Raw genomic sequence first — 14,034 nt, 5'->3', positions numbered from 1 at the left:
CAAATTTCTGCAATAATGAATGGGCTTCCACACTTTTCAGGTCTAAGATTTAGTTGTAATTTTTAAAAGAGCACTGCAGCTTTAAGTTACTATATGTTTTGCCTTGTCCTGTATAGAGTTATTTGTAGTTTTCTGTGTTCATGTATTTCATCTGATGTTTTGGATAGTTTGCATGGTAGTTTCTTTTTTTCCTGATATTTTCCTGAGAAGTTGTGCTGCAAACAGTTATTCTATTCCTGTATGAATATCATTGCTTCATTATTAAAGTTTGCAAAATTCTGAGGGTTTTTTTTCTCATTTCAAAATGTGTCATGAATAAATAAACAATGGCAAATGGCCTGTATTTGTATAACATTTACTAGTCCCTAAGGACCCCAAAGCGCTTTACACATCCAGTCATCCACCCATTCACACACTGGTGATGGCAAGCTATATTGTAGCCACAGCCACCCTTGGTCGCACTGACAGAGGCGAGGCTGCCGGACACTGGCGCCACCGGGCCCTCTGACCACCACCAGTAGGCAACGGGTGAAGTGTCTTGCCCAAGGACACAACGACCAAGACTGTCAGAGCCGGGGCTCGAACCGGCAACCTGCAAACTCTTGAGCCACGATCGCCCCTGTATAAATAAACGTGAGAGTTTTCAGAGGACTTGAAGATGAGATGCTGGATGCTTCTGCCACCTGATGGACAAACATTAAAGTACATCTCTGAACAAAAACGACTTTACAATTAGTTTTTCACTTTATGATGAAAAAGAACAACTTTTACCCTTAAAGTCCAGTTAATCTAAAATTTCATGATGAGTGATTAATGGATTAATGGGTAAATTACAGAATTTAATGGATTAATTACATGTAAACCGTTAAACGTGTTTCTTTAAAGGTCTTAATATGTTTAGAAAAAAGTTATAGCTCTTTTTTGGTAATTAAAAATAGCAAAAAAGGCTTTGTGACAATAACAGTTAAAGAACCTTTATTTTTAAATAAGTGAGGTTCAAATTTGTTGATTATCCGATGATTTTAAAACACATACATATTAAAACTGAAGAAATGAAGGGAACCTTAAGGTAACACTTAAGTATAAGTATAGAGTAGAATAGCCCCTGAGGGTGGTTTATCCTACAAGCTCAGGTCTTCTACCACAGGCCTGGGAGTTTGAGGGTCCTGTGCAGTATCTTAGCTGTTCCTGGGACTGCGCTCTTCTGGACAGAGATCTTCGATGTTGCTGTTGTAGCCACTTGCCTATAGCCCACATCTTCTCCAGCTCTTCTCTGAGCCTTTGGTATTTCTTGAGGTCCTTCATCCTGATGTTGCTCTCATTCTGTATCACTACATCTATCACTACGGCCATCTTCTTCTTCATCTTCTTCATATATCTACATTTTATTGGATTTCATGTCATGAATGCATAAATGTACAGAGCCCCGCAGGGGACATGGGAGAAAAAAAAATTAAGACGGACTTTTGTGAGATCTCGCAAAACTTTTGCGAGATCTCACAAAAGTTTGCGAGATCTCGCAAAACTAAGTCGGGATATCTCGCAAAAGTTTTAGCCGCATTCTTCGGACGCCGGCTCAAAGCCGACCGGGAGGTTGAGGCACGATGTGCCGGGAAAGCGGTGTTCCTCCCGGCTGTAGTAGGTCTCGACCTCCCGTTAGCTCGAAGCTAACGGGAGGTCGAAGGCCGAAGATTGCGGCTAAAACTTTTGCGAGATCTCGCAAAACTTTTGCAAGATCCCGAGTTAGTTTTCCGAGATCTCACAAAAGTACGTCTTAATTTTTTTTTCTCCCATGTCCCCTACGGGGCTCCGTAATAAAAGTAATACAATCTTTGATGTGATGAAATTTTAAATTGTATTGTTCTTAAAATATTTCAAATTCTGAAAATTACAACTTGTTACATTTTTGAAAACTATTTTTCATAAAATGAATTAATTTAGTAATTAATATATTGTTAAATTACATTGTTTAAACTTACAGTAATAGCTTTTCAGTGGTTTTACGTTGTCCGGTATTCGTTTTTCAAAAATAAAACTGAATAGTCTTTGACTATAAAATAAAAGACCTTGATGTAAAATTAGGTTTTTGTGTATGGGCAGAAATCTGTGCCATCAGAAACTGAATTTGAATAAGTTCATTTTGAATTTGAATTGCTCAGATTGAATCTGAATTGTAACTTGAATAAATGCTTTTGAAAAACGAATTTGAATTAGTCTAATTTGAAATTGAATTTATGGTTTGAAAATGATCATCACTAAATTGAAATTGAATTTTATATTTTGAAAATGAATTGATTTGCTTTGAAACTGCATTTTATCCTTTAAAAATTCAGCTCTCGAATAATTTCAGTTTCACTTCTCACCATTCAATTTCAGTTCCAAAATTCAGTTTTTTGGAACTTACATCCGGTTCCGGTTCAAGCGCAGATTAATAGAACTACGTTTTACTAGCGGACCGAAAGTGTTACCGACGGGAATCTACAGCGTCTTGAGCTGAATTAAGACTTCAGAAGTCATTCGTCATGTCGAATGACCAGCGGATAAACTCTCAGGTTGGTAATAAATGTATTACATGTATAAGAACAAGCGTCATGTTAACAAATGATAGCCGTACGGTAACTTTTATGCTTATTGTAGCTGTTAGCTAAAAACGCTAATTTAGCGTAGTTTGCCCTGAATTCAGCTTTGACAAACAAATATGATCGACTGTTTCTAGTAGAATTCCAAAGTTGTCATCTTGGACCCTCTCAGAGTACCCCCTCTGTATGCTTGCAGAAACCCCTACAGTAGGGAAACATGCAAAACGGTGTCCAAACCTTTGTGTTTTAGCTTTATTTATGTCTTACACAGCATCCCAACTCTTTAGCTAACTTAATAACTTTAGCTAAAGTGAATAGTTAGTCTAATTCATTAGTGCAGCATTACTGGATCACCTCTGTTTGAAGTGATATAATATGATATACAACTTTCACTGTGTTTAACTACCATAATAATTCTACTTAATTAAATTTTTTTTTAAAGCATACTGCTCCATTAATATGTTTGACAGGCTGAAGTTGTCGGGTCACCTCCTAAATCGACCATCTTTTACAGGTGTTTTGTGCCAGAAATGGAGTGTCCACTGAAGACTGAAGATACTGAATCTCTACGCCTTGCCATCCATCCCTCTTGTGCCTTCATCTAGACAAGAGACAAACTTAACCACTCTCATATGCTCTGTACCTACATCACCTTCCCTGACAGTCGTAGCTTGGCTCATCTGAGGGTGAAATTATAAGAATGTGTTATTTTGCAAAGTGCTCTCTAGGGTTCCTAAATAAAATATGGCATTGAGGTCTTTTGAATTAATCCCTTCTTCTGAAATATAAGAACCTCTCCTGGTTTTAATGGCACTTTGGATTTCCTTACTTTCTGTTCCACTCCCAACCCCAAATAGATGCTGACAAGCTGCCACAGTAACATGGAAGAGGGAAAGAAGTTGGAAAGGACTACTACAAATAAACCTAATGCCTAACAATGTAAAATAAGAACAATAATAAAGATAAGATGAAGTAACAAGTTTTTTGTTTATTCCAAATGATCATCCAGATGCCTGTGACATGTGATGACAAACACCATAAATGAAGGCCTTGGTCATCACATGCTTAAACTCATATATTTTTGCATATGCTGAACAGGCAGTCAGACATGCTGTAACTGTGGGGTAGAAAACAGCATAAACACCATACGGCAGTCCTCGAGGGCATGGAAAAGTTGCATGACACTGGCCCTTGAGGACTGGAGTTTGAGACCCCTGTCATATGGAATATGACAGGTGTGGTTGAAATGCATGAAGACTCTGAAGCTTCTCTTCTCTTCTGGCAGGACAGGAATGTGGCCTTGTCCTGTGAGCCACTGTAAGGATGTACTTAGAGTAGAACTGGACTGTCACCGGCCTCAGGCTCTTCACCCTTTTCAAAGACAAAGCAGTCATTTAGATAAAATATTAGATATTGTTTACCTGTAAATGCACAAAGTAAATTTAGAAATATAATTATTGTCAAGAGTGAACAAGCACTGATAGTGTAATCTACAGCTGTGGCCAAACGTTTAGAGAATGAGATGTGTTGTTTGCTTATTTACAAAGTTTGCCGTTTCAGTGATAGTTGTAAATCACATTATATCACTTCAAACAGAGGTGATCCAGTAATGCTGCACTAATGAATTAGACTAACTATTCACTTTAGCTAAAGTTATTAAGTTAGCTAAAGAGTTGGGATGCTGTGTAAGACAAATAAAGCTAAAACACAAAGGTTTGGGCACCGTTTTGCATGTTTCCCTACTGTAGGGGTCTCTGCAAGCATACAGAGGGGGTACTCTGAGAGGGTCCAAGATGACAACTTTGGAATTCTACTAGAAACAGTCGATCATATTTGTTGTCAAAGCTGAATTCAGGGCAAACTACGCTAAATTAGCGTTTTTAGCTAACAGCTACAATAAGCATAAAAGTTACCGTACGGCTATCATTTGTTAACATGACGCTTGTTCTTATACATGTAATACATTTATTACCAACCTGAGAGTTTATCCGCTGGTCATTCGACATGACGAATGACTTCTGAAGTCTTAATTCAGCTCAAGACGCTGTAGATTCCCGTCGGTAACACTTTCGGTCCGCTAGTAAAACGTAGTTCTATTAATCTGCGCTTGAACCGGAACCGGATGTAAGTTCCAAAAAACTGAATTTTGGAACTGAAATTGAATTGTAGAACTGAAACTGAATGGTGAGAAGTGAAACTGAAATTATTCGAGAGCTGAATTTTTAAAGCATAAAATGCAGTTTCAAAGCAAATCAATTCATTTTCAAAATATAAAATTCAATTTCAATTTAGTGATGATCATTTTCAAACCATAAATTCAATTTCAAATTAGACTAATTCAAATTCGGTTTTCAAAAGCATTTATTCAAGTTACAATTCAGATTCAATCTGAGCAATTCAAATTCGAATTTAACTTATTCAAATTCAGTTTCTGATGGCACAGATTTCTGCCCATATTTGTGTTTTTAAAATCATATACATAGCATTTTGTGTGCACATTTCTTGCTTTGGTAAGTATACGAAAAACCTCAAAGCTACAATTTTCCCTAAATGTAGTTTTATTTTGAAAACAAAGGGGGAAGTTGAGTAAGCAGCTAACTCCATGCTAGACCCAAACAGCTGATTAGCATAAAGGCTATGAGGCCAGCAGGGTCTCTGGTTGTCTGCTGCACGCAAACGTCAACATTAGAGCTGAAGTTAAACGATGCGATGAGATTAATGAATCTGGAAATAATCCCGTTTAAGGGCTGTGAGAGATACTAACCAGCGTGCTAACAACTAGTTAGCCCTGTTAGCTCCGCTCACAATAATAATATCAGCAGCGGCTGTATTCCGGCACAGTCCCGTCTCTTTAAACGCCAAAAAACTTTAGAATTTAAACAATCCAAATGGAAACAAACCCGCCGAAAAGACGAGACAACAAGAAGTCTCTTCGGGTGAAGGTGATTAGCCTCGGAAACGCCGAGGTCGGAAAGGTATGAGACCCCCTGTTTGTTTTAGCTCAAACCTAAAATAGAGTCTGGTTCATTTACTTGAGCTTGTTATAAACCACCTGTACTGTACTACTGTGAGTTTATGGCTTATAATGTCATATTTGAAACAATTGCATAAAGGTCGTGAAAGATTTTTTTCTGTAGTCTTTATTCTGTTTTGGATGTCAGTTTTGTTGTTTTTGCGCTCTGGTTTATTTTGTTCACTCTGTCGCCAGACTTCGTTTAAAACCGATTTTAATTACATCTCACCACACGATCTCACAGATTACAGCACCCAGGTAAAATTATTTTCAATATGGTTGCATTAGGCATAATTCGGCGCAGATTTTGGTCATAAAAAGAAAGAATTTATTGTTTTATTACCTTTAATATTTGGAGCATCATGGAGCAGACAGCAACAACTAGCAGGGCACACTTAAACAACGTTTGTTTTATTGTGCTGATACAGCACAATAAAACAAACGTTGTTTGATGTGTGATATTATTGATCAGGCTAGTTTAACCCTGAGAAATCTTTGTTTGGAATTAATGTAAATTTTGACATGAATGTGCTTTTAAAGGGCAGAAGGCTAAAAAAGTTCAAGTTATTAAGGCGTAACAGCTTATTTTTGAAGCCAAATTTTCCAAAATAGGCTCAGAATTGTAGACTGATGATTATTTGAAACACAGTGTCTGCAAATGGGATTATCCAATTAAAACCTAACAAGACACAAATTATCTAAATAAAAACATTAAAAAATTAATAAATCTCAGTTTGATGGATGGTCTGGCGTGAAAGGCAGTGGAGCTCATCTTTAAATATTGTTTATTCTTCAGAGCTGTATCATCAAGCGTTACTGCGAGAAGAGGTTTGTTCCAAAGTATCTGGCAACCATTGGAATCGACTATGGCGTCACCAAGTGAGTTTACAGACTGCTTCCTGTCACTGTGTGTGTAGTGATGTTTTTTACTGAGCACTAACATGTGTTTTATCTGCCAACAGAGTTCAGGTTCGAGACAGAGAAATCAAGGTGAACATCTTTGATATGGCCGGCCACCCGTTCTTCTATGAAGTGAGTTAAAAACTAGCAATTTATGTTGTTCACATCAGAAGAAATGTATAAAACACATGTATGTTAGAGCGCCACCAAAGATGCTGTGAAAGAGAAATATGAGATAATTCAGATTTACAAGAAAAGAAAACTAGTGAGTAAAATTTACATAAAATTACATAAAATTGCATAAAAGTAAAATGTCTGGAAATTTTATGACAAAAATCCTATTAGATTAAAAAAAGACCAATATGCAACAAGAAGATTTCAAATTCTGACTTATTTTCTCTGAATTTCTTTAACATCAATGGCTGTGACAGACTGTCGTAAAACAAGATATTTTCAAAGGCCAAAAATAAGCCTTCTTGTAATGTTTGCACCCACACAGCAGGCGGCGCTCTGTGAACATGTTTCTTTCTCTATGGTGTTGGTCAGGTGCGTAACGAGTTCTACAAAGACAGCCAGGGCGTGCTGCTCGTGTATGATGTCGGCCTGAGGGAGAGCTTCGATGCCCTCGACAGCTGGCTCGGCGAGATGAAACAAGAAATGGGCTCTCAGGCCAACATGGACAGCATCGTGTTTGTCGTCTGCGCCAACAAGGTCAGACCGAGTGCAGCTTAAAGAGAGAGGAGCTGAAGCAGCTTGATTCAAACTGAGGATGTGCTGTGGAGATGTATTAAGGCCCTGAATGAGATAAAGAAGGATTATTTTGAACTGTGACTCATACTAAGCTGCTCCAGCACAGTCAGAGAACTAAAAAGTATCTGTTTTGTAAAATGTATTGTTTAAAGTGAGTAGGAAATCTTTTATTGAGGTTTATTAAACACACATGCAGCTGGAGGTAAATGTCTGCGTGTTCATACAGGTGGACCTGACAAAGCGGCGAGTGGTGGATGAGGGCGAGGGGCGCCTGTGGGCGGAGTCCAGAGGCTTTCATTACTTTGAGACATCAGCACAGAGCGGCGAGGGCATCAACGAGATGTTTCAGGTATTTCTCGCACACATGCGCAGCTTCCTGTACATGTTTTTTTTATGGACCGTGTTTCAGTGAGTGCCGTGTTCTCCACAGGCGTTCTTCTCCTCCATCACTGACATGTGCGAGAACGGCGGAAAGCGCCCGGTGTCGGAGGTCAGCGTCGGCTTCACCAAAGAGCAGGCTGACACCATCCGACGTATCCGCAACAGCAAAGACTCGTGGGATATGTTGGGAGTCAAACCCGGGGCCACGCGGTGAGTCGCCAGCATACAGGCCATCTTTTCAATAAAGTTGTTTTGTTTTTTTGCCACATTGTGTCTAATGCAGTTTACTATCTTTTCATTTCTAGGGAGGAAGTGAACAAGGCGTACAGGAAGCTGGCAGTCCTGCTGCATCCAGATAAATGTGTTGCCCCCGGCAGTGAAGACGCGTTCAAGGCGGTGGTGAACGCCCGCACCTCACTGCTAAAGAACATTAAATAACACACACACACACACACACAACCACACACACACAGACACACACACACACACAGAAACAACTGGACCTGCTGTCACTCAGACACAAACTGATGACGAACTTTATTTATTTATTTATTTATTTCTGTATTTATTCAGCGTACGTGTCATGTGTGCCATTTTGCTTGCCACAGTGCGGTATGCCAACATAAACCAGTTTTAACTTATTATATGATATTTTAAACACTACACTGGAGAGAGTATGGAAGACGATGAGTGCCACACAAATGAAAAAGATACAAACTCTGTGAAAAACATTTCAAAATTAAATTATTTCAAATTTTTACTCTTTAAAGGTACTTGTCCTGTGTGTGTCCACTTAAAGCTGTCAAAAACAAATTAAAGGCATAATCACTTAAACTGCATGCTGAATATTTAAAAAAAAGAACTTTAAATTTCAATGTAGCAAAAACCTGCCAAATCCTCATCGTCAAAAACGAATCTGAAACCAAAATGGGTTAAACTTGTAGGCACGGTGGAGTTAAACTACCAGCTTTGCTTTCTTTGTGACTGGAAATAAACCCATCAAAATGTTCTTCTCTGTAATGTCGGGGTTAGTTTAATGTACTTCTCCTGGACAAATCAGAATACTTTATTAATCCCTTAGCTAAGGAGTTTCACATAGTTTCCTATATTCATGTCAATGTCAATTAGGTCACCCACACATGCTGCCCCATTTAAATTAATTTGTTTCTGTAAGTGTTTATATGGAGCTCCTCACATTTGTTCCCTGAAAAAGCATATCTCTACTCTCACACTACTAATTTCCTCCATTAAAATCACTCACCCCAAGTAGCTGACTTGTTCCCTTAACTAGTTAATTTAACCTGTTTCTCGGTTGATTATTGGCCTAAAAGTTTAGTTTGTGTCCAAACTATTAATTTTATTTTTTTTTGTACATTGTTTGTTTTATTGACTTACTCCATTATTTCTCTGATTTGTTCCCTCCTACTGTGGATAAAGTGAAAATGTTAATGCATGCCCTTAAATCACTTTTTTCTCCAAAGTGCCAACCTATTCTTTTAACTCATCGAATAGTTTGCTGAACATATTTTTAAGTCTTGTTTCTTTAAAATCAATGGAATCACTTGTGCATGTTTATATTTTCTTGGTTTGTTGCCTCAGTTCATTAATTTTTTTCCCTCAAACTGCCAAATATTGTATTGGTTCCCTAATGTTATTTGTTATTACATTTATCCCAAGTAAACTATTACCTAAAAAATATATTTAAAAAATGAATAACTGATTTATTTCTTTGGCAGTTGATAGAAATTACACATTTTGTTAAGATTCAAAATTCCTTGTTGGTTTTCTTATTAAGTTATTTTCATTTGAACAAAAATGAACAAAAATATTTCTTGAAGAAAAACAAATTTAAAAAAAAGATTCAACATGGTCATCCCATCACCACATTTTAACGTGTGATTCGTCTTCCATGAGATGAGAGTCATAGTTGATGTTTACATGATGGTAATTAACACGATTGGTTGTTAAAAGAGAGACTTGTGCCCGTTTACTGACTTTGTATCACACAAAATGTCTTGTTAAAGCAGAAAAGTGTTTCATATTGTAAAGAACTCATAGGCAGCATGAATATGTTATCATAGTTTTATATTTTTACATATGTGCAACCAAACAATCCAGAAAGAGGTTCCACTTGTTGCTTTAATGTGATTTTTATGTTATGCTTTAAAGTTCAAGTCAATTGATCTTGATTAGAACATATTGCAAATGTGGCTTTTTATCAACATTTTACATCAGCCCTGTTAATACTCAGCTATATTAATATCTGTGGATGTGAATATATATATATATATAATATTTTCAAAATACTAAATTGTAAAGCAACTTTAATTCAGTTTTCCACAGAAGTGATAATATTGTAAGCCAAACCAGTGAATTGAGAAAAGTAAAAAGAGAGAGTAGTCAGAAAAGATAATATTAAATTATGTGAAAAATATTACAAAAGACTATTTTCAAACAAAAAATCTGTAATGATTTATGCGTTATATATTATGAAAATTTCTTAAAGGGATTTCAAATAATTTAAATCCCTTTAATAAAAAAAAAAAAGATAAATCCCCCAAATTGAAATCTGTAATGAAAACAAAACATTTTGATGAAAACACTATAAAGTCAATTTAACTTACTTTAGAAAAAATATATTAATGCATAATATAAAAGTAAAGTAAGAGGTTAAAAAATAAAAATCACACTAAACTTGAAAGTGGAAGAGGAGTTTTAATGAGCGTTGGCCAATCAGTCATGTTATTTCAACCAGTTTTCTCTCTGTATTCTTTATTTTAATCACATGATTTATGTTACAAACACTCTGAGCTAACTCCTAATGTGACTGTGTGTTTGACGGATGTGTGATTTGGCACAGTTTGAACTCTGTACCTCATGGCTCAAACATAATGAATTCCTGTTGCCTGATGTTTAATTTATACATGTGCACTGAATCTATGTAGAGCCTACGACATAGATTTAACACAAAAGTACAAATTTCCCCTTAGTTTGTGCAGTCATCAGTCACATGATGACGTGCGAGCGCTGGAGTGAGTGTGTGTTACAGTTACAGACTAAATGTTGTTCTGCTAGATTGTTTTTAATTAATAAAAAGTCACAAAAATGAATTCTGATGTCAGCCTGTTCTGATTTTTATCTTGAGGTGTTTTACCTGCTGCCAGATCCGGGATTTCCTTTGATATCTCAAGATTTTAGGAAATCCTTAAATCATTCTGAAATATACCGTGAGTGTTTTATTTTTGTCATTTATATTAGTTTATATTTATAATTTACTATAATTTAGTATTTTATAATTAGTAATTAATAATAAACCTGGAATGATTCAGAAATTCAGATTGTGTCATGGAAATAATACAAAAAATAAATATAAAACTTTTTTCTTTTTAATTTTTTATATTTTAAACCTCTGAACACAACTTGTTATAATTGTTTGACTATTTCAGAATATTTTCAAATTGAAAGTATTTAACCTTTTTGGGGAAAATGAATTATTATTAGTTTATTTTATTGTTTTGTAACTTAGTCAGTTATTTGGGTTTTTTAATGTTCTGTAACTTTAGGTATGTTAAGGTTGAGTCATCACTGAGTTTGTTTTTTACAAATAATTCTCCACAACTTTGTGTCTAATTTCTTGCAAACGGTCAGTTAATCTGATTCTAATAGCTGTGGTCTACTTAATAAAGCTATAGTTTGTTTTTTTCAGTGAGAAAACTTTTTTCAGCCAAAGTCGACCTTCATGTGCTCATATAACCATTAAACTTTAAGAATTTAGTGAAACCGGACCAGCAGGATGCACCACCACAAACAAAGGACTGAATTTAATGCAGTTCTGACTTCTTGTTGTCTGTACTTCATCTTGTCTTCACTGAACCGAGTTTAATGAAGTGAGCTCAATGGCTTAGCGTGCTCTGTTGAGTTTCAAGTCAGTTTGCTGTGTCTATACCTGGCTAAATCACCACGGTAACATATGCACATAATCTGGTCAGGAGCAGGTTATGTTCAGAGTTTGGGTTTAATATCAGATAGAATTGCCCTTTGATTCTTCTATTTATTTTAAGTGCAAATATAATACGTAATATAATATTGCTTTGTGCAATATTATATTACGTATTATATTTTTTTCTATATTATGTATAATATGTAAGATGACCTGATGTGCAAAAAATTATTATTACTGTTCAAAATGGGTCAGCTGTTCAAGAGTCTGATGGCAGTGGGCAAGAAGGAGTTGTTGAGTCTCGATATTCTGGATTTCAAACTTCTGAACCTCCGCCCTGAAGGCAGAAGTGTGAACGGTCTGTGTTGGGGGTGTGTGGGGTCTTTGAGGATGGAGGCAGCTCTCCTCTGGACTCGATGATGGTAGATGCTCTGCAGAGAGGGCAGCGGTGTCCTGGTGATCTTCTCCACAGTTGTTATCACTCTCTGCAGGCGTTTGTGGTCCATAGCAGTAGTGCTGCCGTACCATGCAGTGATGCAGCTGGTCAGTGTGCTCTCCACAGTGCAGCTGTAGAAGCTGCTGAGGATCTTGGCCGACATACCAAATTTCCTCAGCCTCCTCAGGAAATACAGCCGCTGCTGAGCCTTCTTGACCAGCTGTGTGGTGTTCAGTGACCAGGTGAGGTCCTCGGTGATGTAGACGCCCAGGCACCTGAAGCTGCTCACCCTCTCCACTTCAAGGCCTGTTGCCAGCTTGTGAGTGAGTTTGTGTGCAATGTGGCTGCTGTGTGGTTAATTGTACTAACAGACCATCAAACTTCCAACTATGGTGTTGATTGATAGGAAAACATCAACTTTGTCATTAATGTTTTGTCTTGTTCACTATTTAATTTGTCTGAACACCCTGAGGTGACCTTATGAAGTTTTCTCTTGAGTTTCAGTTGTTTCTATCCTGAACTGAACCGTGCTGACTCCATCTGACCTGGTTGGAGGTCTGCCAATCCCATCAGGCACCTGAACCTCCCCACACACAGTTAATCTGTCTGATTAATGAAGGGCCATTTGTCTTTGTTTCGGGGATTTCTTTTGGGATTAACATGCTCAGTCAGACATCTGCTGCTTCACATCAGCTCATTACTCAAATCCTCATCTCCTGACTTGGCCTCGCTCTGCTCTGTTTGTCGCTTCTGGTTCTTTTTATCCTCATTTTTCTGATTTTTGGGACATTGTTAAAGCTGCAGGAATGACAAGAAACAGCCATAGTGACCTTCACTACCTCACTGGGTTCATTTTGTTCCGCTGAGGTTAACTAATGACTCGTTGTCATTGTAATTTTGCAGTTTTCCTCTCAGAGAAAGAGTACTGCTCTTATGAAGCATAAACTCAACATCAGAGAGAAACATGATGGAGATGTTCGACAAGAGACGACAAACACAAAGCATGTTTTAAAGAAGAAACTTTGAGGCTCAAGAGCAAAAGTGAAATGAAGACAAAATATACTGGACTGAAAAGGAAAAACTGTGAATTTGAAATGTGAGAGAAACCAAAGAAAGCAGGAAGAGTGTTTGAAGGATCAAACTGCGGTCAAACCTTTATCTGGACAGGATCAAAGCAACAAGTAGGTACAACACAAACACTCAAACTTCACACTTTCCACACAGTTTAATCGAGGTGAATTCATGTTGTATATGCTGCCAACTCCTGTTGATCACAGGGGGTCAGGGGTGACTGTTGGGCTTTTCTCCATGTTCTTTGTATTACTGTAGGGTGTTTACCGTACAATATAAAGAACCTTTAGGCATCTGGTGTTGTGATTTGGTGCTGTATAAATAAAACTGAACTGAAACTGAATTGAGTCTCATATCCAGTAATCCTCTGTTTGTTCGTGACCATAAAGCACTTAAGCAGTTTTTGCTTTCTGAAGGACACTCCTAGGTTAAACTCCTTAAACTGTTAAAAACCTTAAACTGCAGAGTTACATCAATTTCTATTCAAACAAAAATAAATGTATATAAATAATAAAATTAAATAATATTAATATTAATAGATTTTAGAGAAACAAAATACATTTTTAGCTATTTCCAACAGCTTAGGAGTTGCTTTTAAAAACCTCCAGTAAAAGGTCAAACAATGACAGAATAAGTTAAAACTATAATAGTTTCCTCTTTGCTCCTCACACATATGGTTCTTGTGATGAATGTATGTTTTCATCTTGATTTAGATTGATTGTAGATGTTAATATTTTTCTTTCATTTGTAGAGGAGTCTGGAACATCTCTGATAAATGATAAAAGCTTCCCTCACATCAACAGAATCTGCATTTGACACACACTATTTAGTATCGTGGATCTAACACAGAAAGCTAACCAACAAGCATTTATTTCAGTAAAACTTGTAATATTAGCTGATAAAGTGAAAATGGCAGCTAAGTTTCCAGATCAGCTGTAGAAGTTTGGATTAATTAGTTAACCTT

The 14,034-nt window shown here is 36.9% G+C and overlaps 1 protein-coding gene across 1 annotated transcript; it reads left to right on the top strand.

Moving 5' to 3' along the window:
* The first annotated feature begins 5,211 nt into the window (after positions 1 to 5,211).
* On the top strand, positions 5,212 to 8,940 carry dnajc27 (DnaJ (Hsp40) homolog, subfamily C, member 27). Its single transcript, XM_085348113.1, has 7 exons — positions 5,212 to 5,554; positions 6,389 to 6,471; positions 6,555 to 6,624; positions 7,039 to 7,203; positions 7,469 to 7,591; positions 7,673 to 7,833; positions 7,929 to 8,940. The coding sequence occupies exons 1-7, from the start codon at positions 5,468 to 5,470 to the stop codon at positions 8,059 to 8,061; spliced, it is 822 nt and encodes a 273-aa protein (XP_085204239.1). The 5' UTR covers positions 5,212 to 5,467; the 3' UTR covers positions 8,062 to 8,940.
* Positions 8,941 to 14,034: the final 5,094 nt, after the last annotated feature.

Source organism: Diplotaxodon limnothrissa, linkage group LG23 (genome assembly GCF_057381915.1).
Source record: "Diplotaxodon limnothrissa isolate DT_005_m linkage group LG23, D_limnothrissa_male_GT1.1, whole genome shotgun sequence".
In the NCBI taxonomy this organism is placed as follows: Eukaryota; Metazoa; Chordata; class Actinopteri; order Cichliformes; family Cichlidae; genus Diplotaxodon; species Diplotaxodon limnothrissa.
This window is presented reverse-complemented; position numbering and strand designations above follow the sequence as displayed.